The sequence below is a fragment of the Rana temporaria genome, chromosome 3 (assembly GCF_905171775.1).
Source record: "Rana temporaria chromosome 3, aRanTem1.1, whole genome shotgun sequence".
In the NCBI taxonomy this organism is placed as follows: domain Eukaryota; kingdom Metazoa; phylum Chordata; class Amphibia; order Anura; family Ranidae; genus Rana; species Rana temporaria.
Genome location: NC_053491.1, coordinates 307,937,964 through 307,963,759, shown reverse-complemented (window position 1 = coordinate 307,963,759; position 25,796 = coordinate 307,937,964). Strand labels below are relative to the sequence as shown.

The window sequence follows — 25,796 nt, the reverse complement described above, 5'->3', positions numbered from 1 at the left end:
AGCAGCCAGCAGGCTCCACAGTCCATACACACTTAGTCGGGCAGGCACTGGCAGGGGTCCGTCCGTCCGTTGCTCCGGTCCGGTGGGGGGTATGTGTGCTGTGTGGTCCTGACTGGTAATGCAGGCTCCCGAATCCCGCCACTGCACACGTCTGCTCTTAACTTCACGAGTCTGCTCCTGCCTGACTGTTTTTTAAAGCTGGCTGCGGTGTTGGCGCGCAAATGCACTGAGATCATTGGCTGCGCGGCGGGTGGGCTGGGCAGAGGCTATGCAGATGTCAGACTCGGCGGCTCAGATTCAGATCTTCTCTATGGATTTCCGGAATTGCACATGCGCAGTTCTGACCCGAGCCGATTGCCGCCATTACTGGCACTTTTCCCTTACTACGGACTTTTACGTACAGGGAAAAAGTGACTTGTTTTAACGAACTGTCCGTAATTCTACATACGGTTGGCAACACTGGGATGAAAGGGGTGGGATGAAAGAGAGGCCCCACAAAGAGGAACCGACATCATTGCTGCAGCAGACCGCCACTCTGTAGGAAGGTCCGACGTGACACGGCCGCGACAACCTTGAAACCTGTAATGGCGCCAACATGGGACCCGACAGAGGAGGAGGCTTATGTACTCAGCAGACTCCTCCTATATAGGCCAGTATATATATATATATATATATATATATATATATTGCTATGAGTTATTTAGTACCACTGCTGCAGATCATGAACTGTTGCACGCTGTTTAGTATCATTTTACTCCTAGCTATAATTATACCAAAGCAGATTGTGGTCAAGAGAGTAATAAGCACGCTAGTATAATTCTGATTAGGCGCTACGCTTCTATAAACAGACATTACTTATCTAGTTATTGCTAGGCTACTTACATGTAAAAAAAAAAAGATTCTTTGCACTCCTTCGATATCTCACAAGGAGCTTAGACATTCGCGCTTTAACAGCAGTACTCTTATTGGACAGAGAAATATGTCTCGTCTCTGATTGGTAAGTCAGAAGGCGCGATGCTGTTGACTGCGTGTAAATCCTTACTGAAGGCGCGGAGTTTTGTTTATTTTTTGTAACTGGTTCTTGTGTGAAGCATGTCTACACCGCCAAAAAGAATTTGCTACAGTCCTCTGTTTGACGATAGTTTTCACAAAAGGTTAAAGAAGATCTCAATTGAGGGGAATATTGGTAAGTTAATGTTATACATGCCTTACACGTGTTGATTTAGTTGATAATGTCACGCTTGGGGCATATCTTGTGCATAATGAATCGGAAATAAGCCGCGCAGTGTCTTATCTACGCAAACGGTCTTTACTGTAAAAATTACAGTTGGTTATAATCTCAGAATGTTTCAATCTATAATATAGAAGAGTTTGGCGCCAACAAACAAGTTTGACTCTAGAGTGCTTGTATAAGCACAACCACCTTTTTTTTTTTTTTTCACCTCAAAAGCGGTTTATTTAGTAGAAATGATTTTTTAGAACGATCTGGGACATGTTCCCATACTACTTGCCCATCTATGTGCAAAAAAAAGCTGTAATAAATGACATTACACAAGACTAAGAGTTTTGTGTAATGTCATTATATTACATGTAATAACTGTCAAAGGGCGCCGCCATGTGGATTGTTAGAAACATGCGCTCAAATAGATTGTGCTTAGAAAGTATCAACATTTTTGGATTTGTACTTTTTGCCTGAGAATGATCAAATGAACTTGTTTTAATTTATACAGCTGCAGGCAAGTCAACATTTGTTAGACTTCTGGAACAAGCAAGTGACGAGTGGGAAGTTGTCCCTGAGCCAATTGCTAAATGGTGTAACGTTCAAACTACTGAAGATGAACATGAGGTAATTTTAGGGCTTGTGTGGTTCTGTAAACTATTTTAAATATGCATGTAAAAACTGAAACTTCATTGTAAGGTAATATTGACAGATTAAAATGGATTTTGTTTTTTTGCAGGAACTGTCAATGTCACAGAAAAATGGAGGAAACCTCCTTCAAATGCTATATGACAAACCGACACGATGGGCTTATACATTTCAAACATATGCCTGCCTGAGCCGTGTTAGAGCCCAACTTAAACCAGTTTCTCATAAATTACAAGAAGCTGAACAACCTGTACAATTTTTTGAACGATCTGTGTACAGTGACAGGTAACTGCATCTAAAAACATGTTACTGTTTATATGAATATACTGTATATATAACATGCTACATAAGTACCTGAAATAAATAAGCAAACTCAGTTGCACATTCAGAGCAAAGCAATAGATTTACTTTAAAGCGGAGGTTCACCCTAAAACAATTGTATATACCATTCCAACCAGCATACTGCCGACATGTACAGTATGCTGTTTTTTTTCCCCGCTGTACATACTGTTTTATACTTGTTTTTCTTTCCAGACTCCCGCGGGGAATAGGCGTTCCTATGAAGAGGCGTAGATGATTGACGTGCGGCTAAGGCGCATCACGCGTCCAAAAATAGCCGGACTGGGACTCTGCTCTATACGGCGCCCGCGCAGTCAGCTCCTAGTCTGTGCGCAGGCGCCGTATAGAGCCAAGTCCCAGTCTGGCTATTTTTGGAACAAGTGACGCGCCTTAGCCGCACGTCAATCATCTACGCCTCTTCATAGGAACGCCTATTCCCCGCGGGAGTCTGGAAAAAAAAAACAAGTATAAAACGGTATGTACAGCAAAAAAAAAACGGCATACTGTACATGTCGGCAGTATGCTGGTTGGAATGGTATATAATAGGGTTGTCCCGATACCGATATCAGTATACCAGACCGATACCGAGTATTAGCAGGAGTACTCGTACTCCCGCTAATACCGCCGATACTTAAATAGAATACTTCAACCCCCCCCCTGCCGCCACCACCAATGCCGCCGCTGCCACGTTAATCACCGCGGTGCGGGAACATTACAGACAGCTTTCGTTTGAATAGCTGTTTTTCCCGCCGCGCATAGACACTCCCCCTTGGACGGATCTGTCCAATCGCGAGCAAGGGGGAGTGTCTGCGTGGCGGGGAAAACAGCTGTTCAAAGGAACGCTGACTGTAATGTTCCCCGCGCCGCGGTGATTAACGTGGCAGCGGCGGCGGCGGCATTACAGTAGGTACGGGCATGGCTGGTTATACGGGGGACATGGCTTGTTATACGGGGGACATGGCTTGTTATACAGGGGGCATGGCTGGTTATACGGGGGGCATGGCTGGTTATACGGGGGGCATGGCTGGTTATACGGGGGGCATGGCTGGTTATACGGGGGGCATGGCTGGTTATACGGGGGGCATGGCTGGTTATACGGGGGGCATGGCTGGTTATACGGGGGACATGGCTGGTTATACGGGGGACATGGCTGGTTATACGGGGGACATGGCTTGTTATACGGGGGACATGGCTGGTTATACGGGGGGCATGGCTGGTTATACGGGGGGCATGGCTGGTTATACGGGGGGCATGGCTGGTTATACAGGGGGCATGGCTGGTTATACGGGGCACATACGGGGCACATGGCTTGTTATACGGGGGACATGGCTGGATATACGGGGGACATGGCTGCATATGTTTGGGGACATGGCTGCATATGTGGGGGGACATGGCTGCATATGTGGGGGGACATGGCTAAAAAAAAGTATCGGTATTCGGTATCGGCGAGTACATAAAAAGTATCAGTACTTGTACTCAGTCCTAAAAAAGTGGTATCGGGACAACCCTAGTATATAATTGTTTTAAGGTGACCCCAATACCCTGCCTATTCAGGGCTAAGTGATGGTGGGAGAGATTTACTAAAACTGGTGCACACAGAATCTGGGCAACTGTGCATAGTAACCAATGAGTTTCTAGATTTTGTTAAAGCTTAATTGAACAAGCTGAAGTTAGAAGCTGACTGGTTACTATGCACAGCTGAATCAGAATCTGTGTGTACCAGCTTTAGTAAATCTCCCCCATTGTCTTTGCAATGGGGCTGTTCCCAGATACCTTGTTAGTTTTACCCTGATGTTCCTTCCTCCCTCACAGCCAGCATTGAAACCCCAAGCATTCACTGTTGTCTCATGATAGAATGAGTGGTGATATCACTCCACCACCGTTTCATTCAGCTACTGTTATGTGATGTGGGTGAGTTGCATGCAGCTAGAAGTACCAGGCATTTTATTTTTTGCTAAACCGACAACAGGTTTGCTTTAAAGCGGGGGGATACTAACCATTTTTCATGTGGCAGCCAGTTCCATATATTGTAAACCACCAAACATTAGGTTTCACACTTTTTTTTTGTGTGTGTGTCCATGGATGGAGAGTAGGGTAAGGTCATTAGCCCAACACATCCCTTGCATAGAGCAACAAATGTATCCTGATAACTGGGAGTACTTTGAATAGGTCTCCTGCCACTAAGAAGGACCTAAAAACAAAACAAGGCAACAAATACTCCTTGCCCAACACACCAGGCTTGGAATACATGGGTGTTTAACTACATTGTATTTCTGACTGATCTGACAGGCACTTCTATTTTTTACAGCAAGCCCCAGGCTTTGGTGGTACACTCCTTGGGGACCTTAGAAAGAATTTGGCCTATCATTGCTAGTGTAAATCCCTGAGCAGCATCCCAGCATTTCCCCTCAGATGGCTGGAGCAGCGAGTGTCCTGGAAGAAGGCAGAGGAGCAAGACTCCAGCAGGGCAATGCAACTTTTTAGTATTGCCCTAGTGTGCACTACCATTGACATCTCAGACAGCAAATTCCCTCTCTGTTTCTGGTCATGTGACCTGAGCTACAGGGAAATTCTGGGTTAGAAGATGTTCTTACTGCCTGCTAAATACTGCTCTAAAGTCTACATTCACTTCTGTGCATTTTGAATCCCTGGCAGAGTTGCCGTAATTCTGCCTGTGATTTCAAAATAGTCTGCTAAAATGACAACTTGCACGAAGTGAACTTCAAATGCCATTCATTTTAATGGCTTCTAAAAATGCAGTGCAGTTCTGCTGCGATTGTCGTGGGATAAATTGTGCTGCAATCATGGCAAACGACATCACACAAAGCTTGTCGCCCAAAAAAGGAGCTTCTTTCGGTGGCAAGCCTCGAGCAATGCAGCTTACCGCGACTGCATCGTGATTTATCGTGTGACAACTGTGGCAGAACCGTACCACATTTCTAGGTGCAATTAAAATGAATGGCATCTGAAATTTGCGTGTTGTGATTTTGTCGTTTTAGCAGAGCGTTTCTAAATCATGGGCAGAAGCGGGGATTTTCTGCCTGCGATTTAAAATTAGGCTTAGCTACACTGCTCCTGCCAATTATAAAGTACTCCAGAACATCCTGGCAGTACACCTAGGGATGTGTGTACCTTGGGTTAGGAACCCCTGTTTTTAAATGTAACCTTTGTTTTTTACTTTGTAGTTTTACTGTTTCGGCTGGGCGAAACAACACTATGTTATGTCACTTCGCCCTGTGGCCACTAGGGGCACACAAGCCCGCTGCTTGCCCCCGGAGCCATTGCCCTGGTGGGTGCGATGACTGTCGGGCACCCGCGATTGCTCGTGACAGAGTGAGAACTTGGAGCTGTGTGTGTAAACGCACAGCTCCCGGTTCTTTCAGGGGAGAAATTACTGATAGATCGCTGTTCATACAAAGTATGAACAGACTGTCAGTCCCATCCCCTAGGACACACTTGAAGCCCTTGATCGCTCCCTAGTGTTAACCCTTTACCTGCCAGTGAAATTTTTACAGTAATCAGTGCAAATTGTCAGTGGTCCCAAAAATGTGAATGAAAAAATATATATTGAGAGCTTGCACATATAAACAAAGGAAAAATAGCCAAGTGCATTACCGTCCCAGGTAGAGAAATTAATATATGTTCCCTGTTAGGGGATAGGGCATGGGACTGTACGAATGCAGATGGGATATGTCCAAGAACTTATCATGGAGTCATCATAGAGATCATATAGCGAGACAAAGTTTGTATATAAAAATATAATTTTAATATACATTAATTATACAGACAGAGCTAAAAAACATGGTCATATGAGAGATTATAATTCACCATTGGTTGACTTAAATAATGTTATACACAGTGGGTCCTACATGTTTCGCCCATTGGGGCTTCCTCAGGGACACGTGTGTGTGTGTGTCTATAAGACCATCTATGAACAAAAGAAGTATATAATGAGACATTCCAGAAACAGAAAACACAAACAGTTATCTCATATTCGTCAAAGTATTAAAGTTCTTATTTCGCATCAATGAACAAAGATCATATGGCTAACCATGTATTATATTATAGGTATGGCAAAAAAATGTGTTAAAGAAGGTTTGAAAACAAAAAAGTATTAATAACCGTCCTCATCTTATAACATACATTAACATGGAGCACAAAGATACCTCAATGATGATCATGGATCGCAGGCCAAGGGATCAACTATCGGGGTTGCTGGATGGTGATACAACGTGCGACTCAAACAGGTTGCGCAGAATGTATAATGCCCGTCAGTCCTAATGGAGTGTATAGGAGCAGTCTTATCATACAGCTTATAAAAGAGAGTGCAAGCCATAGCAGAAAAAAGGATGATTCCGATTTGAAAAATAATAATAATCTTGGGGATGCACAAAAATGTATAAATATATTATTAATTTAAAAAGAAGTCTATGAAATAAAGAAGTATCAATATGGGGAGAATTTATTAAATTATTGAATGTATGAGTAAGTATAATAGAAGTATATAAATACACAGTGGTGAAGCTCCAGATACATAGCATTATCCAATAGACAATGAATGAGATGGTGAAAAGAAATGATCAGTAAAAAAAAAAAAAAAAAATTATTTATATATATAATATATATATATATATATATATATATATATATATATATATATATATATATATAGTGTGTGTATTTTATTAATGTAATTGGCGTTGACTATTTTCTATCAATCTTATATGGACATTGGTCATAAAAAAGGAGCCTCACCTGTTCAGTACTTTAATCTATATAGTAATTAGATCAATTAATTGCGGGCGGGGAGATATCGAAGTGGCTACACAGTTTAGAGTATATTATATCCCGCAAAAGACCCACAAGGAGTCTATATTGTAGGAAATTAATTTAGACTAATTAGGAATTGAATACACTTACGTGAAATTGTTGCAATTGCGGGAATAGGTAGAGGGAGACCAGGTAAAACCTGCACACACAGCAGTGTGGCATTAGCCACTAAATAGATATGCCAAGAATGGCACTCTAGAAAAATATATATAGATATATATGTGTGTGTGTGTATGTGTGTGTGTGTATATATATATATATATGTGTGTGTGATGTAGGATGAATTATCGGCTGTTATTATTATTATATTATGAGTGTGTAAAGAAAGGAGATAAAGTACCTCTTACTGCGCTTCCAATGGGGAAATATCAGTGAATGCTCAAATCCTCTGTAGAGGATAAAGAGAGGCAGCTGGAGCCGCAAACAATGAACAATAGCAAAGAGAAAAGGGAAAAAATAAAAAAAGGTTAGGTTGAAAATATAGGGGGGAAGTGTGCATCGCTTCCAGAGTAAAAATTGTAGGCATTAGAGGTGTATTGAGAAGAAGGGGAGAGATTGTTACCTTTTGTCTACTGCTGGTGTGCGCGTGGTCTGTCTCCAATGGCCTGAACAATTGGAGTGTGCAGGACATGCTCCTAAATAGTCCCCCAGCGTGTGACGTGTGAAACGTCAGAGCGCTGTAGTGGGCGGATAGAGTGCATCACAGGGGACGTCCATAGGTCGTCTCCAGTGAACACTGTGCCGCAGTCCCGCCCATGTCCATACTCCAGGACGTGCTGACACGCCCCATGGGCGGGGCATAGGTACGGTGGTTTGGCTAAATGCAGATGGAGAAAGCAGCACGGCGTGAGGGCACTGAAGTAGGGCGATCACAGCACCATAGCCTCCGCCATGGTTCAGAGCCACAACAGCATCTGGTGGGCGCCCTTAGGCGCCCAACTAAAGTGGGCTGACGGGCAATGCCAACAGTGCAATGAAGCCCAAAGTCGCAGCAATAGTTGATTGAAAAAGTCCTGGCATGTGAAAAAAATAAAAAAAAATTATATGGGAAAAAAAAATGATATGGAAAAAACAATATAGATGCGAGCCAATGATATCATCAGAGGATTATCAGGGTGTCTCCATGCTATGAATAAAGATAAATGACAGAGCTATATCGGTACAGCGAATATAAATAAAGAGTTAAACACCCTTAAAACAATAGACATTACAAAAGTTCTTAAAGGGATAGCACCGCAATTGCAATGGATGTAAACCATTGAAGAAGCATCGTAAATAGAGGTGACTATTGTACATTACAAGAAGGGTTTATAGCTTATGTTTTCAGTAAGGCCTGGATATTGGGTGGCCTTGAGGGTATAAATCCACCTAGCTTCTATTTATAGGAGATGTTTGTCCACCTCGCCTCCTCTTTCATTGGGGGCAATGTGGGCAAGTGCGAAGAAGCCCATCTGTAAGTCATGGCCATGAAAAAGACCCATGTGTCTACTAATCGGTGTTTCAAAGAGTTTTTTGGTTACAGCTGATACATGGTCGCGTATCCGACAAAAAAAATTACGCTTGGTTTTACTAACATAAAACGCACCGCAGTTGCATTTCATTATGTAGATGATGCCAGTAGTTTGACATGTGGCTCTGAACCTGGGTGTGCAGATGTCGCCATTAGGTAAACATATACTATTGCCTCTGATGATGTAGCGGCAAAAGTTGCACTTGGTGCAAGGAAAGGTACCTGTATGCGTAGGTTTGGGTATTGGCTGAGTGGAATAGTGGCTTGACACTGCACTATCCCGTATAGACCCGAGAACGCTTGAACAAGATTTCTTGGTGCATATTAATACATTTACTGATTTTACTATCTGAAGTCCAAAGAAACCAAAATTGATTATAGATCTTTCTTATTTTAATGTGTTGTCTGTTATATCGGGTAATTACTCTAGTGGTGTTGGAATTCTTTTTGCCTTTGGGCATTTACAGAAGTGCATTGCGATCTTGGCAATTAACCCTATTGAAAGCTTTCCGTAAGCAGGTCTTGGTGTAGCCTCTGGCCCTAAGGCGAGCGTAGTTTCTTTGCTTCTTGCAAAAAATCTTTTTGCTTGGAGCAATTCCGTTTCAGTCGCAGGTATTGGCTATATGGTATGCTGGCAACCAACGGTTTCAGATGCAAACTAGTGGCGTGCAGCAGGCTATTACCTGCTGTGGGTTTTCTGTATAATGTTGAACATAGACGCCCATCGGTGTCAACATACAATTCCACATCTAAGAAGTTAATCTTCTTCTGACTGCAGTTATGGGTAAATTAAAGATTTGTACATATTCACTTGTAGCTGGTTCAGAAAGCTATCGAGGCTTTCCCTTGATCCTGCCCAAACTATAAAAACGTCATCAATATACCTGTGCCACGTCGGCACATTTGTCAGATGCACATCAGTCTCTTCTCCTCCAAAGAGGTCGCGCTCCCACCCCCCCAGGTACAGGTTGGCATAGGAGGGGGCACAGCCCGCCCCCATAGCCACGCCCTGCACCTGGAGGTAGTGGGAGCGCTTGAAGAGAAACACATTACTTGTTAGGATGAATTCTAACATTTCAGTGATAAAGTTATTGTACTTTCTTGAATCTTTGTCTTGAATCTGTGCATCTGACAAATGTGCCGACGTGGCACAGGTATATCGATGACGTTTTTATGGTTTGGGCAGGATCAAGGGAAAACCTCAATAGCTTTCTGAACCAGCTACAAGTGAATACGTACAATCTTAAATTTACCCATAACTGCAGTCAGAAGAAGATTACCTTCTTAGATGTGGAATTGTATGTTGACACCGATGGGCGTCTATGTTCCACATTATACAGAAAACCCACAGCAGGTAATGGCCTGCTGCACACCACTAGTTTGCATCCGAAACCGTTGGTTGCCAGCATACCATATAGCCAATACCTGCGACCTGGAACGGAATTTCTCCGAGCAAAATGATTTTTTGCAAGAAGCAAAGAAACTGTACGCTCGCCTTAGGGCCAGAGGCTACACCAAGACCTGCTTACGGAAAGCTTTCAATAGGGTTAATTGCCAAGATCGCAATGCACTTCTGTACATGCCCAAAGGCAAAAATAATTCCAACACCACTAGAGTAATTACCCGATATAACAGACAACACTCTAAAATAAGAAAGATCTATAATCAATTTTGGTTTCTTTTGACTTCAGATAGTAAAATCAGTAAATTTATTTATATCCACCCAGAAATCACGTTTTTAGCGTTCTCGGTCAATACGGGATAGTGCAGTGTCAAGCCACTATTCCACTCAGCTAATACCCAAACCTACGCATTCAGGTACCTTTCCTTGCACTAAGTGCAACTTTTGCCGCTACATCATCAGAGGCAATAGTATATGTTTACCTAATGGCGACATCTGCACACCCAGGTTCAGAGCCACATGTCAAACTACTGGCATCATCTACATAATGAAATGCAACTGCGGTGCGTTTTATGTTGGTAAAACCAAGCGTATTTTTTTTTTGTCGGATACGCGACCATGTATCGGCTGTAACCAAAAAACTCTTTGAAACACCGATTAGTAGACACATGGGTCTTTTTCATGGCCATGACTTACACATGATGGGCTTCTTCGCACTTGCCCACATTGCCCCCAATGAAAGAAAAGGCGAGGTGGACAAACATCTCCTATAAATAGAAGCTAGGTGGATTTATACCCTCAAGGCCACCCAATATCCAGGCCTTAATGAAAACATAAGCTATAAACCCTTCTTGTAATGTACAATAGTCACCTCTATTTACGATGCTTCTTCACATTATCTCTGTGATCCTTGACTTTAACACCTGGGTCAGCACAGTCAATATCTGTCCCTTCTCGCCACGGACCATATATTGAGCCACTCCCCAATTATGGTCCCTTGCGCTACCATCTTACCTGCCGTATGTCATCTCTCCACTCTCCTATTCCCGATGTGACTACATAGGTTCCATCTTGATGACGCTTCTGGACATCAACCTAATGCCCCCTTCACCAGGAGGATAGGTTTAATTTCACCCAGATCAATTTAAGACTCCACCATGAAGCAAGGTCATGATGACATGCAAATATCATGTTTAGATATGACCACTTAATATCAATGTAGATCCTTTTTTTAGATTGAGGGTTAGTGTACTATCCATGAAAGGTAGCACCACAAGCAAATGGTTTACATCCATTGCAATTGCGGTGCTATCCCTTTTAAGAACTTTTGTAATGTCTATTGCTTTAAGGGTGTTTAACTCTTTATTTATATTCGCTGTACCAATATAGCTCTGTCATTTATCTTTATTCATAGCATGGAGACACCCTGATATCCCCTGATGATATCATTGGCTCGCATCTATATTGTTTTTTCCATATTATTATTATTATTATCTTTTTTTTTTTTCACATGCCAGGACTTTTTCAATCAACTATTGCTGCGACTTTGGGCTTCATTTCGCTGTTGGCATTGCCCGTCAGCCCTAAGGGCGACCACCAGATGCTGTTGTGGCTCTGAATCATGGCGGAGGCTATGGTGCTGTGATCGCCCTACTTCAGTGCCCTCACGCCGTGCTGCTTTCTCCATCTGCATTTAGCCAAACCACCGTACCTATGCCCCACCCATGGGGCGTGTCAGCACGTCCTGGAGTATGGACATGCGCGGGACTGCGGCAGTGTTCACTGGAGACGACCTATGGACGTCCCCTGTGATGCACTCTATCTGCCCACTACAGCGCTCTGACGTTTCACATGTCACACACTGGGGGACTATTTAGGAGCATGTCCTGCACACTCCAATTGTTCAGGCCATTGGAGACAGACCACGCGCACACCAGCAGTAGACAAAAGGTAACAATCTCTCCCCTTCTTCTCAATACACCTCTAATGCTTACAATTTTTACTCTGGAAGCGATGCACACTTCCACACCATATTTTCAACCTAACCTCCTTTTTTTTCTTTTTTCCCTTTTCTCTTTGCTATTCATCGTTTGCGGCTCCAGCTGCCTCTCTTTATCCTCTACAGAGGATTTGAGCATTCACTGATATTTCCCTATTGGAAGCACAGTAAGAGGTACTTTATCTCCTTTCTTTACACACTCATAATATAATAATAATAATAATAATAATAATAAACAGCCGATAATTCATCCTACATCACATGTATATATACATTTTTCTAGAGTGCCATTCTTGGCGTATCTATTTAGTGGCTAATGCCACACTGCTGTGTGTGCAGGTTTACTTGGTCTCCCTCTACCTATTCCCGCAATTGCAACAATTTCACGTAAGTGTATTCAATTCCTAATTAGTCTAAATTAATTTCTTTATTATTTATTTTTATTTCCTACAATATAGACTCCTTGTGGGTCTTTTGCGGGATATAATATATGCAATGCATTGCACAAACTGCCAAATCACTCTAAACTGTGTAGCCACTTGGATATCTCCCCACCCGCAATTAATTGATCTAATTACTATATACCGTATTTTCCGGCGTATAAGACGACTTTTTAACCCATGAAAATCTTCTCAAAAGTCGGGGGTCGTCTTATACGCCGGGTGTTGTCTTTTAGCCAGTATGCGGCGTGCTGAAACTTCAGGGACAGTCAGCCACCCTCTAGCTGAGCTACCGTGCTCTGCATCCTGGCCAGCCGCCCCCCCTTCCTGCTCCATTCTGTATGCCGGGTGTCGTTTTACAAGCCGATATACGGTGTGCTGAAACTTCAGGGACAGTCAGCCACCCTCTAGCTGAGCCACCGTGCTCTGCATCCTGGCCAGCCCCCCCCCCTCCCTGCTCCATTCTGTACTCCGGGGGTCGCCTTACAAGCAAATATACGGCGTGCTAAAACTTCAGGTACAGCCACCTTCTAGCTGCTTCTGGAGCCGCCCCCTCCCCCTGCTCTCTGTCTGGTACGGCTGCAGCTACAGAGAAGGAGGCACTCAGTTCAGTGTGTGGGCTGTATAAGAATTTAGAACACGGGGTAGTGTGACAGCTGGGGAAGATAAAATGCTGAAGAGCTTCTCCTGAGTGTTCTGAGCATAGTGCAGCTCGCAATCTGGTGCCCCCTTTCCTCCCTACCATGCCTGCAAGGACTGCTCACGAGCATCACTTGTTGTTGTGACGCTGTCTGTGACTGACATCATGATATCAGAGTGGCAGATTACAGAAAACACATCAGAGCAGAGAGAAAGAGCCATGCGTGATTGGCTGGTTGTATACTGGGATTGGCGATTCTGAGGAAAGGCAGTCTATCTGGTGAGCAGATACATGCAGTGAATACAGTAAGCATTTGAATTTAAAATATTAAAATCAAATCTGATGTTTTAAATTTTTTATTTGGTGTGCGTTGGAAGAGGGGTAGTCTTATACGGCGAGTATAGCCCAAACCCTATATTTTAACAGTAAAAGTAGGGGGTCGTCTTATACGCCCAGTCGTCTTATACGCCGGAAAATACGGTAGATTAAAGTACTGAACAGGTGAGGCTCCTTATTTATGACTAATGTCCATATAAGATTGATAGAAAATAGTCAACGCTAACTACATAAATAAATAAATATATATATAATTTTACTGATCATATCTTTTCACCATCTCATTCATTGTCTATTGGATAATGCTATGTATCTGGAGCTTCACCACTGTGTATTTATATACTTCTATTATACTTACTCATACATTCAATAATTTAATAAATTCTCCCCATATTGATACTTCTTTATTTCATAGACTTCATTTTAAATTAATAATATATTTATACATTTTTGTGCATCCCCAAGATTATTATTATTTTTCAAATCGCAATCATCCTTTTTTCTGCTATGGCTTGCACTCCCTTTTTTTTAAGCTGTATCATAAGACTGCTCCTATACACTCCATTAGGACTGACGGGCATTTTACATTCTGCGCAACATTATACATTCTCCAGCAACCCTGATAGTTGATCCCTTCGCCTGCGATCCATGATCATCATTGAGGTATCTTTGTGCTCCATGTTAATGTATGTTATAAGATGAGGACGGTTATTAATACTTTTTTGTTTTCAAACCTTCTTTAACACATTTTTCTCACCTCGTCTTTCAGGACAGCACCTGGAGAGAGCGCAGCTCCACCCACTTCCCAGGAAACACTGCAGTCAACGCTTTAACTTCCGCCCCTTCCACCATGGCCTCAGTTGTAGTGTTTCCTCCGGCCATGGTGGAAGCACTGCAGGGAACCAAGGGTGTGCTGTACTCTCCCCAGGTGGGGAAGGTGGTTTTTGTGGCATACCGGTGTTTGTTCTTTTTGTCCTTGGGAGGTTATCTTCCAGGAGGCGGACTCGACTTCTCCCCTGACGGGCGGGCGAAGGTCGGGTGCTTCTCCTCTTCGAGCCCGGCGAGGGCAGAGGCTGCTGGAGGTCCCGCTCCCTTAGGCTGGGCATCGTGGCATTTTCGGGGGGGCGATCAGGCGCCGTCTTCCGGCATACGAGGTCCTGGTACGGAGGGCGGGTGACGTCATTTCCGGGCGGAGGCGGGACTTCCGGCGGTGTGTGGCGGCTTCCGGTTCCGGCCGCTGGAACGCAGGAGGAGGAGCGGCCTCGGCGGTGCTATTTCCGGGTCTCGCAGCGGCGAGGAAAGAGCCGGGACGTTTGAAAAGAGCTTTCGGACACACGACCGCAGCGTTCTGGGAGTATGGAGCCAGAAGACGCAGCAGAGGTGGCGGGAGCAGGAGCCACAAGCACCAGCCCGGCCCAGGTAGGAGACCCAGCGGTGGTCATTGTTACCAGGGTATTGTCATGTCCCTCTTTTCTGCCCCTTCGGGGGAGGGGAGCCTGCCTCACTCACCCTGGTCACGTCTTTGGGTGTGTGTTGTTATTTCTGGTACAGCGGTGATGGGTTCTGGTGTGGTTGTTGTTCACTGGCTGTGTGCACCTTGGTGTTTACTGGGACTGGCGTACAAGGGTTAAACATTGGGTTGTTGTCCTTTGTGTCATTTCAGAAAGTTAAAGAAAAACTTAGTTACAGAACCTCCTCCTTCCAAGAAGCGGTGTGCTACTTGTAAAGCTTCCCTTAAAGGGACATGGACCAAGCCTTTATGCAAGCCTTGTATTGCGGATTTTGTCAGGGGGGAGGCCTCTACTAGCACAGCCTCAGAGCAGCCCACCGTCAAGGGTACGGGGGAGTTGCTCTCTTCATTTCGGGAGAAGTTACACCAGACTTTTCAGTCTTTTCGCTCCTACCTAGACAAAGGTCCGGCTAAGGGACCTAAGGTTAGGGCCTCCACCAGTACCCCCTCCACATCTAGAAGGTTAGACAGTGAGTCCGAGGAGGAGGAACCTGAAAATGTAGTTTCAGGGTCAGAGACGGAGGTAGAAGAAGAGAGGGATACTTCTTCCTCGCGCTATAAACTGTACTTAGAGGAGGTGGATGACCTATTAACCACTTCAGATCCGTAGGACGTCCTGGGACGTCCTGGACTTTGAGTGGTGATATCTCTGTCTTCAGCCGGCGATTCTGTGCACCAGAAGAACGATCAAAGCGGCGGTTCCGCCGCTCGATCGTTCTTCTAGGCAGCGGGAGGGGACGTCCCCCCCCCCCCCCTCCCGCCGCCATCCGGTGCTTCTCCGGGCTCTCCCATGCCATCGGGGGCCCGGAGAAAGAATCGGCCGGCGCCCGTTGCTGAACCATAGAGATGACTGGTGACCAGACGGTCACAGTCATCTCTATGACCGTCGGAGGGCCGGGCGCGACGTTATGACGTCACGCCCGGTACCCGGAAGTAAACAAAGCCGCAATCGCGGCTGTCGGCATGTAATCGGTGAAATGTTTTTCACCGATTTCATGCTTGTAAGCCTGTAGGAGAGATGTGGGGTCTTATTGACCCCACATCTCTCCATAAAGAGGACCTGTCACAGTGATTCCTATTACAAGGGATGTGTACATTCCTTGTAATAGGAATAAAAGTGATCAAAAAAAAAAAAAGATGACAAAAAAAGTGTAAAAATAAAAAAATGAAGTAAAAAAATAAAATAAAATAATAAAAAAAAATATTTAAAACGCCCCTGTCGCGGTCGCTCGCGTGCAGAAGCGAACGCGCATGCAAGTCCCCGCCCACATATGTAAACACACGGTCAACCCCACATGTGAGGTTTCATCATCGCGTGCGTTAGAGCGTGTGCAACAATTCTATCACTAGAGCTACTCTAACTCAAAAATAGTAACCTGTAAAAAAATTTAAAGCGTCGCCTATGGAGATTTTTAAGTACCGAAGTTTGGCGCCATTCCATGAGTGTGCGCAATTTTAAAGCGTGACATGTTAGTATCTATTTACTCGGCGTAACATCGTCTTTCACATTATACAAAAAAATTGGGCTAACTTTACTGTTTTGTTATTTTTTAATTCATGAAACTGTTTTTTTCCCTAAAAAAGGCGTTTGAAAAATTATTGCGCAAATACCGTGCGAGAAAAAAAAGTTGCAATGACCGCCATTTATTCCCTAGGGTGTCTGCTAAAAAAAAATATATAATGTTTGGGGGTTCTGATTAATTTCTAGCAAAAAAATTGTGATTTTTACATAAAGGAGAACAGTGCCAAAATAGGCCGGTAACGAAGTGGTTAAGGACTATTCATTTCTACCCTAAACATTAAAGAAGACGCGACACAGCTGTCTCTGCATGACAGGATGTACCAAGGCTTAGATGAGGTAAAACATCGAACCTTTCCGGTGCATAAAGTATTGTCCGATGCCAGTAAAAGAGAGAATGGAAGACCCAGAGAGGGCCCCTTTCTTTTCTCGGTCCCTGAAAAGGAGATTTCCTTTCGATGATGATCCAGCGCAGGTATGGAATAAAAAACCTAAACTGGATGCAGCATTTTCAAAGGTATCTCGCAATACTGACCTAGCCTTTGAGGATATGGGTACCCTGAAGGATTCCCTTGACAAGAGAGCAGATACGCTGCTCAAAAAAGCCTGGTATTCCACTTTGACTAACCTCAAGCCAGCTATGGCGTCCACTGTCGTGGCCAGGAACCTTGAGCATTGGCTGGATCAGCTTAAAGGTCACATCGAGGCTGGGACCTCTCGTAGAGAACTGTTAGAATCCTTTCCAGTTCTTTATGAAGGTGGTAGGCTACATAGCGGATGCTTCAGCCGAATCGGTAAAGCTGTCCGCCAGATCCTCGGCGTTGATCAATCAACCAGGAGCTTTGTGGGTTAAGACCTGGTCTGGGGACACAGCGTCTAAGGTTAAACTGTGTGGCCTACCATTTGAAGGAGACCTGGTGTTTGGTACAGGGCTAGACGCCGTTCTGGACAGAACGGCGGATAGGAAGAAGGCTTTTTCATTAAAAAAGGTAGATCCAGGGGCCAAGAAAAATTTTCGTCCTTTTTTCCAGTCCAAGGGTCCGAAAGAGACGCCAAAAGAGACCAGGGTGGAAGACCCTGGCGGTCCCAGAGGGGCTGTGGAAGCCTGGGTGTTATTTCGTTCCCCCAGCCAGCCTGCTAAGCCCCAGTGACGGTCTCCGCTGTGGGGGTCCGGCTTCAAGCCTTCCTTCCACAGTGGTCGGAGGCGACGTCCAGTGCGTACGTCCTCAATTGATTGCAGAGGGCTACGCGCTGGAGTTCTCGGGAAGACCACCGTCGCAGTTTTACGTGACCCAATTGCCAAGGATCAGGAGAAATCCGGGCAATGTTGTCGTAGTGGGAGGACTTTCTCCAACAGAAGGTGATTGCGCCTGGTGCCCCAGAAAGAGCAGGGGGAGGGCTGCTATTCCCATATTTTTTTGGGTAAAAAAGCGTCCGGCAAATTCAAGTTGATCCTAAACCTAAAAGTCCTGAATCATCCATCCGGTACAAGAGATTCCGGGTGGATACCATCTATTCGGTGAGAAAGCTCCTGCCAATAGGATGCTTTCTGGCTTCAATAGATCTAAGGGATGCATACTTGCACGTCCCGATAAAGACTTCATCTCAGCGCTACCTGCGCCTAGCAATCAGAACAGTAAGCGGAGTGAGGCATTTCCAGTTCAGAGCCCTCCCATTCGGCCTTTCCTCCTCTCCCAGAGTCTTTTCGAAGGTGGTGGCAGAGGCCTTGGCACCGCTCAGACTCAAGGGAGTTTCTATAATTCCATACTTGGACGACCTCCTGTTCGCCAAGTCGGAGGAGCAGCTTTTCCTAGACCTGAGGAGGACTCAGACTCATTTGGAAGGGCTTGGATGGATTCTGAACAAGGAGAAATCAAATCTAGTGCCCTCCCAGAGGATAGTCTTTCTAGGATACACCATAGACTCTGTACTGGGAAAGATTTTTCTGCCAGAAGAAAAGATAGAAAAAGTACAGGCTGCGGTGAAGACAATTCAGTCGAATGTACCGATTTCAATTCGCACAGCCATGTCCATGATGGGCTTGCTCACGGCCACAATCCCGGCGGTGCAGTGGGCTCGTCTCCATTCAAGGGACCTCCAGCAGGCGATCCTTCAGAATTGGACCTTTGGGGAATCCCTAGAGAAGAGGTTCAGTGTCCCTTCTTCGGTAAAGAGGAAGCTTTGCTGGTGGAGAGGTCAGGCAAATCTGCGCCTGGGCCTGACTTGGTCATTCCCCATACAAGGGTCCTGACTACAGACGCAAGTTCTTGGGGTGGGGTGCTCACCTAGAGGGTCAGATGGCCCAGGGTTCTTGGTCAAGGAGGAATCCAAAAGGTCCTCCAATTGGAGGGAACTCAAGGCCGTTTGTCTCGGACTAGAGGCCTTCCAGGATCTGATTCAGGACCAACACGTCCAAGATACGATCAGACAATGCCACGGCGGTGGCGCATATTTCAAGACAAGGGGGGCACGAGGAAGCAGAGTTCTCCTAATCTAGCCTTACAGACTCTGTCCTGGGCAGAGGTGAATCTGGCAATCCCTGTCTGCAGTACACCTAAAGGGCAGCTTTGAACCTTCTGCAGACTTTTTAAGTCTGAAGAGGGTTCTGGAATCAGAATGTGTCTATGGCCGGCGGTCTTCCAAGAAATAGTGGACAGGTGGGGAACCTCAGATAGATCTGTTCGCGTCCCAGTCCAATGCCAAGGTTCCGATTTATTTTTCTCTCAACAGGCTGGACCAGGCGGAGGGCCTGGATGCCGTTAGCCAGCGCTGGCCCTTCCGCCTGTGCTATGCTTTCCCCCCAGTACTGATCATCCCTTAGTGCTCCGGAAACTTCAGGAGGAGAAGACAACTCTCATCCTGATAGCCCCGTACTGGCCCAAGAGGCCTTGGTTTTCGGGTCTATTGCAGCTGGCAGTAGAAGATCACTGGGTGCTGCCAGTCAGAAAGGATTTACTGTTTCAGGGTCCTCTGCTTCATCCAGATGTGAGTCGACTAAGGCTCACGGCCTGGTTACTGAAGAGCTAATTCTAAGCAGTAAGGGTTTGTCTAAACGCTTAATAGATACGCTACTTAGTAGCAGGAAAGAGGTCACTAGGGCCATTTACTTCAAGACTTGGAAAGTATTCAATTCTTGGTGTGAAGGTAGAGATTGTTCTCCTATGGATAATTTTTTCCGTCTTGGAATTTTTACAAGACGGAATGGACAAGGGTCTGGCAGCCAGCACCTTGAAGGCTCAGGTGGCAGCCTTGTCAGTATTTCTAGAGAGACGTTTATCTCTAGATCCTTATGTAATTAGATTTTTTAAGGCCTTGGCCAGGGCTAGGCCTTTCCCGTTTAAATTTTTTCCCAAGTGGGATTTATCAGTGGTTCTGGGGGGTTTGACTGGTAGATGCCTCTTTAAAGTTTCTGACTTTAAAACTGGTTCTTTTGGTAGCGGTCACCTCAGCGAGGAGGGTTAGCGAGCTTCAGGCGCTTTCCATTTTGGAGCCCTTTCTGACCATCTTCCCTGATAGGGTAGTGTTAAGAACGGATCTGGGGTTTCTTCCGAAGGTAGTGTCAGCGTTTCATAGGACGCAGGAGATAGTGTTACCTACCTTTTTGTCCAGCTCCTTCTTGTCCGAAGGAGAGAGAATTCCATTCCTTAGATGTGAGGAGATGCATTAGGCGCTATCTAGAGGTCTCTAGTGAATTTAGGAGGGCTAATTCACTTTTTGTCCTGTTTTCGGATCCCGCAAGGGGTATGGGTGCTTCCAAGAGTACACTAGCTAGATGGTTACGTATGGCTATCCATGAGGCTTACAAGGCTAAAGATATGGAACCCCCTCCGGGGGTGGTGGCCCATTCTACTAGGGCAGTAGCAACTTCCTGGGCAGAACGGGCTGGGGATTCGCCAGAGCACATCTGCAAAGCAGCCACGTGGACGAGTTTTTCCACAGAAGGTCCTGCAAGCGGTGGTCCCACCCTAGAGTAAGTACTCGTTTATCATCTCCAGGTGCTGTCCTGAAAGACGAGGTGAGAAAACCTTAGTTAGACTTACCGGTAACGGTATTTCTATGAGTCTTTCAGGACAGCACCGATAACCCGCCCTTTGTGTTATTAAGGCTAACGTATTAATACTAATGTTTGTAGTTGCTATGTTCTGCTTATCTAATTTCAGCGTGGCCGGAGGTACTCGTTAACAACTGAGGCCATGGTGGAAGGGGCGAAGTTAAAGCGTTGACTGCAGTGTTTCCTGGAAGTGGGTGGAGCTGCGCTCTCTCCAGGTGCTGTCCTGAAAGACTCATAGAAATACCGGTAAGTCTAACTAAGGTTTTTTGCCATACCTATAATATAATACATGGTTAGCCATATGATCTTTGTTCATTGATGTGAAATAAGGATTTTAATACTTTGACGAATATGAGATAACTGTTTGTTTTCTGTTTCTGGAATGTCTCATTATATACTTCTTTTGTTCATTGATTGTCTTATATACACACGTGTCCCTGAGGAAGCCCCAATGGGTGAAATATGTAGGACCCACTGTGTATAACATTATTTAATTCGACCAATGGTGAATTATAATCTCTCATATGACCATGTTTTTTAGCTCTGTCTGTATAATTAATGTATATTATTAAAATTATATTTTTATATACAAACTTTGTCTCGCTATATGATCTCTGTGGTTTCAGAGCTATATTTTTTTGACTCCATGATAAGTTCTTGGACATATCCCATCTGCATTCGTACAGTCCCATGCCCTATCCCCTAACGGAACATATATTCAGGTCCCAAAAATGTGTCAAACCATGTCCGATCTGTCCACCATAATGTCGCAGTCCCGATTAAAAATCGCAGATCGCTGCCATTACTAGTAAAAATAAAAAATGCCATAATTCTATCCCCTATTTTGTAGACGCTATAAACTTTTGCGCAAACCACTCATATATGCTTATTACGAATATATAATATATATTATATATATATATATAATATATATATATATAAATATATATATATATATATATATATATATATATATATATTATATATTATATATATATATTTTTTTTTTTACAAAAAATATGTAGAATACATATCGGCCTAAACTGAGGGAAAAACCCCTGTTAGACTTACCGGTAACAGTATTTCCAGGACAGCTCTTGAGAGATAATTGGCTCCGCCCTCTACAGGAAACACAAATCGGATACAATTTAAAAGGCACCTCCCTTTCCTCTGACCCTCAGTTGTTTAGAAGATCAATAAACTTCTGCAAAAGTGCACTCGGCAGGGGGGGGGGAGGGGAAATGCAGAAACTCAAAAACACCACCACCAGGTAAACAAGATCGACCAGGAAAAAACAGAATACGGTGGGAATATAGACGCTGTCCTGGAAGGTTCCTGGAAATACTGTTACCGGTAAGTCTAACAGGGTTTTCAGATCCCAGGGAGGAACGTGTTTGACAACCTTGGGAGCATATCTAGATCTAGCTGAAAGGAAACCTCCTGACTAAAGGATCTTCCGCTAGTCTCCTTTCTGCAAACAAAGATAGGGCAGTAACCTGAACTCTAAGGCCGGATTCACACTTGTGCGGTACGAATTTCAGCTCTTATCTCTGCAGAGAAATTAGAGAACTGTTCAGCAGATCCACTGCGTTTTTAGCTGCAAATTTGGAGACCTGGGAGGGGGGAAGTGTATTGAGCTGAATGAGACAAATCCTGAAGAGAAATGAACACATCTGCGAATCAGCTGCCTACCCATAGAAGATAATTGGCCTGAATTCGCACCTGAGCCGCACCGCAATGCCTAAAATACGCACACGTTTTTTCCGCAGTGCGAATGCATCGCACATATGTGAACCAGCCTCATTGAAAACAATGTATTTAGAAATGTTCTGCGAATTGGATGCGGTTTAAGCCGCACTCAATTCGCATAGGTGTGAACCCGGCCTAAGGGTGCTGATAGAGTCCTTTCTCTACTCCCCTCTGCAAAAAATCCAATATACAGGGAGTGGAGAAAGAATCTAAACCAGATTTTCTTTGCCAGGAAATGCGTTTTCCAAACTTTACCATAGATTCTTTTTGTGACTAACATACGGCTGTCCGGGATAGTTTCAATAACCCTCTCTGAACATCCCCTCAACTGTAGGATATGCCAGTCAGCCTCCAGGCCGTCAAATGGAAGGTCTGAGGGTTTGGATGCAACACCGGTCCCTAATGGAGCAGATCCTTCCAATCTGGTAGGGGCCAGGGAGGCGATCTACAAAAAAAGGACTTTCAGGGAGGAAAACCAACTCCTCCTGGGCCCACCAGGGGGCAATCAGAGCCACTTCTGCCCGGTCCTGAATAATTTTACGAACCACTAGAGGCAATAGGGAAAAGGAGAGAAGGCCAGAGTGAAATCCCACGGGAAGGAGAGAGCATCCATCCCCAAGGACTCCGTCTCTCTCTCTCTCTCTCTCCAGTGAAAAGAACGCCGGGAGTTTTCTGTTGAGACTGGAGGCAAAAAGATCCACTGTGGGCAGACCCCATCTTGGCACAACCTCCCGTAACGTGCCCTGATGAAGTTCCCAACCGCTGGAACTGATGCTCACACTGCCAGCACATTCTCTGACCCCCTTGATGTGGACTGCCCTGACTGACTAAAGTAACATTGATCTCTGCCCAGGACAGGATCTGCTGTGTTAACGTTAGAAGGGACTTTGGGCGAGTGCCCCCTTGCTTGTTCAGGTATGCCACAGTTGTGGCATTGTCTGAGAAAATAAATGGGTCCTTTTGAATAGACCCTCTTTCAGAGACATAAGAGCTTTCCCCACAGCTAGTAGCTCCCTGAAATTTGAGGAGTGGCCTGCCTCTTCTGGCAACCAGGCTCCCTGGACCTGCCAGTCTTGAGAGTGAGCACCCCAGCCCCACTGGCATCTGTGGTAATTTTTACCGGAGCATGTTGTGCCCAGTTCTTCTCTCCCTGCAGGTGTACCCGCTGCTCCCACCAGGAGAGATTGAGAAAATCCTCTTGGCAGCTACACCAGCTGATCTAGAGAATCCTTCCTGCGATCCCAATGGAGTAAAAGAAACGTTTTGAAGGGGTCTGGAGTGTAATTGGGCCCAAGGCACCCCTGGGATGGCTGGAGTCATCAACCCTAATAACTGCATGATCCGCTGAAGGGAGGTCTGTGGGAGTAGCTTGAAGGCCTGCACGGAGAAGAATTTTCAAAATTTTAAGATAACCTAGGAAAAGTATGCTCTGGGATGGCACCAGACAAGACTTCCACTGGTTGATTTTTCCACGCCAATTTCTGAAAGTTCCGTAAAACCAGTTGGTTTTACGGAACTTTCAGACAAGGGACTCTTTGTCTCGAGCAAAGATCAAAAAATCATCTAGCTATCGGACGATCAATACACTCTGGCCCGGATTCAGAAAGGAGATACGACGGCGTATCGGGAGATACGCCGTCGTATCTCTGAGTCCGGCCGCCGTATCTATGTGCCTGATTCATAGAATCAGTTACGCATAGATATCCCTAAGATCCGACAGGTGTAAGTGTCTTACACTGTCGTATCTTAGGCTGCAATTTCACACTGGCCGCTAGGTGGCGCTTCCGTATTTTTACGCGAGGAATATGCAAATTAGTTTTTACGCCGATTCAGAAACGAACGACCGCCCGGCGCTTTTTTTTACGTCGTTTGCCTTTTTCCGGCATATAGTTACCCCTACTATATGAGGCATAGCTAATGTTAAGTATGGCCGTCGTTCCCGCGCCGAGTTTTGAATTTTTTACGTTGTGTGTGCGTAAGTCGTTCGCGAATACAGCTGGACGTAATTTACGTTCACGTTGAGAGAATGACGATTTGCCGACGTCATTTGGAGCATGCGCACTGGGATTCAGTCGCGGCCAGCGCATGCGCAGTTCATTCGGTGCGGGACGCCGGGTGATTTACGCTATGCCGCCTCAACTTTACAGGCAAGTACTTTGTGAATAAAGCGCTTGCCTGAAAAACTTGCGGCGGCGTAACGTAAATGACATACGTTACGCCAATATAAAGATCCGCTCTCCTATCTGAATCCGGGCCTCTGTATCCGAAAAAAGGCTGGGACTTTGGCCGTGATTTTTGTAAAAATTCTGGGTGCTGCCAAGAGACCAAAAGGAGGGGCATTGAACTGCTGTTTTCCCAGCACACTTCCTGAGGGATGGCACAGCACGGGCAGCGTTTCTAGCTTCTCAGCAGCACTACAGCCTGGTCGGGTGGTGAGTCCTCTGGGGGGTCCCCTGCTCTGTTGCGGCCGGGAGGGTGGCCTGTGGGTCCTGCCTTGCAGTACAAGGGTGGCATTCACAGTGGGTTAGCATGGCGTCCGAACCGGAGGCTTCTACCCCAAGCATGCCAGAGTTAACCCTTAGTGCCCCTGTTCCTGCGGCCTCAGTGGATGCTATGACGGCAGTCCTTGAGTTTGTTGCCAGGATTGAAGCGGCGAGTGGCCAGAATGGGGGGTAAAAAGCGCCCCCTCCCTCTGCCTTCTTCTGGGATGTCTCTGACACGGAATCGGGCCCTGCTACTGAGTCTGGCCCTGGTTCTGTTATTTTGGAAGATGCAGGCCTAGCCCACACGGACAGTGAGGACGACTCTGCTTCAGGGTCAGCTCATAAGGCGTTTGTTGGAGCTCTTATCGATGCGGTGAGGGATACTTAAAAACTTAAGGATTCGGCGGAGACATCAGATATGCCGGTACCCTTTTGGGTTCCGCAAGCCGCCCTGCACCGCAAAAGTGTTTCCTTGTGTTCCTTATCTGGACAAATTGCTGTACAAGGAATGGGATCGGCCGCAGAAAGTTTTTGCTGTACTTAATACTTTGCGGTCCGTTACCCACTTTTTTAGGAAATCCTCCTCAAACGGGTATCTCCTCTGTCAGTGGACCCCCCTGTGTCCAGACTGAGCAAGGCTACCACGTTGCCTGTGGAAGGGTTTCCTGCTTTTAAGGACCCCGCAGATAGGAGAGCTGAGGCTGTTGCCCGCAGGGCTGTGGAGTCGGAGTCGGGGGAAATTTTGGGTACCTGGAGTCGGAGTCGGCAAACAATGCACCGACTCCGACTCCTACTAAATTTAGATTGGAATTAAAAAAAAAAAGCAAGTTTAAATGTCCCAATTCACAAAAAGTTATAATTAATGACTTCTCTACTGTAAGAATAAAGACCAATGCATGCAGTGCCTCACGTAACCGCAAAACGAACACGTTAAGTGACCGTGAAGAAGCATGCTTTTCATGTGCTTCACTATATGGCACGCAACGCACAATTAGGAGCTGCAATACTTATACTTTCCATAGTGTTGTGTTCTGCTTTTACAGGGAACGCAGCGTCCATGTGTAACCTAGCCTCTCACTGATAAGGGATTAAATAAATATGTTTTTTGCAGGACTAGAGAG

At 45.3% G+C, this 25,796-nt stretch overlaps 1 protein-coding gene across 2 annotated transcripts in view; it reads left to right on the top strand.

The window, feature by feature from the left end:
- The first annotated feature begins 343 nt into the window (after positions 1-343).
- The window catches only part of LOC120932441 (deoxycytidine kinase 2-like), a 376,692-nt gene continuing 351,239 nt past the window's right edge, over positions 344-25,796 (top strand). The window contains exons 1-3 of one of the 2 annotated variants that reach the window (XM_040344792.1): positions 344-649; positions 1,731-1,846; positions 1,959-2,152. In XM_040344792.1, coding sequence (XP_040200726.1) covers positions 622-649; positions 1,731-1,846; positions 1,959-2,152 — 338 coding nt within the window. In that variant the 5' untranslated portion in view covers positions 344-621. Of the gene's footprint in view, positions 650-841; positions 1,187-1,730; positions 1,847-1,958; positions 2,153-25,796 lie in introns of those variants that run through there. The other variant, XM_040344791.1, reaches the window with a different exon arrangement.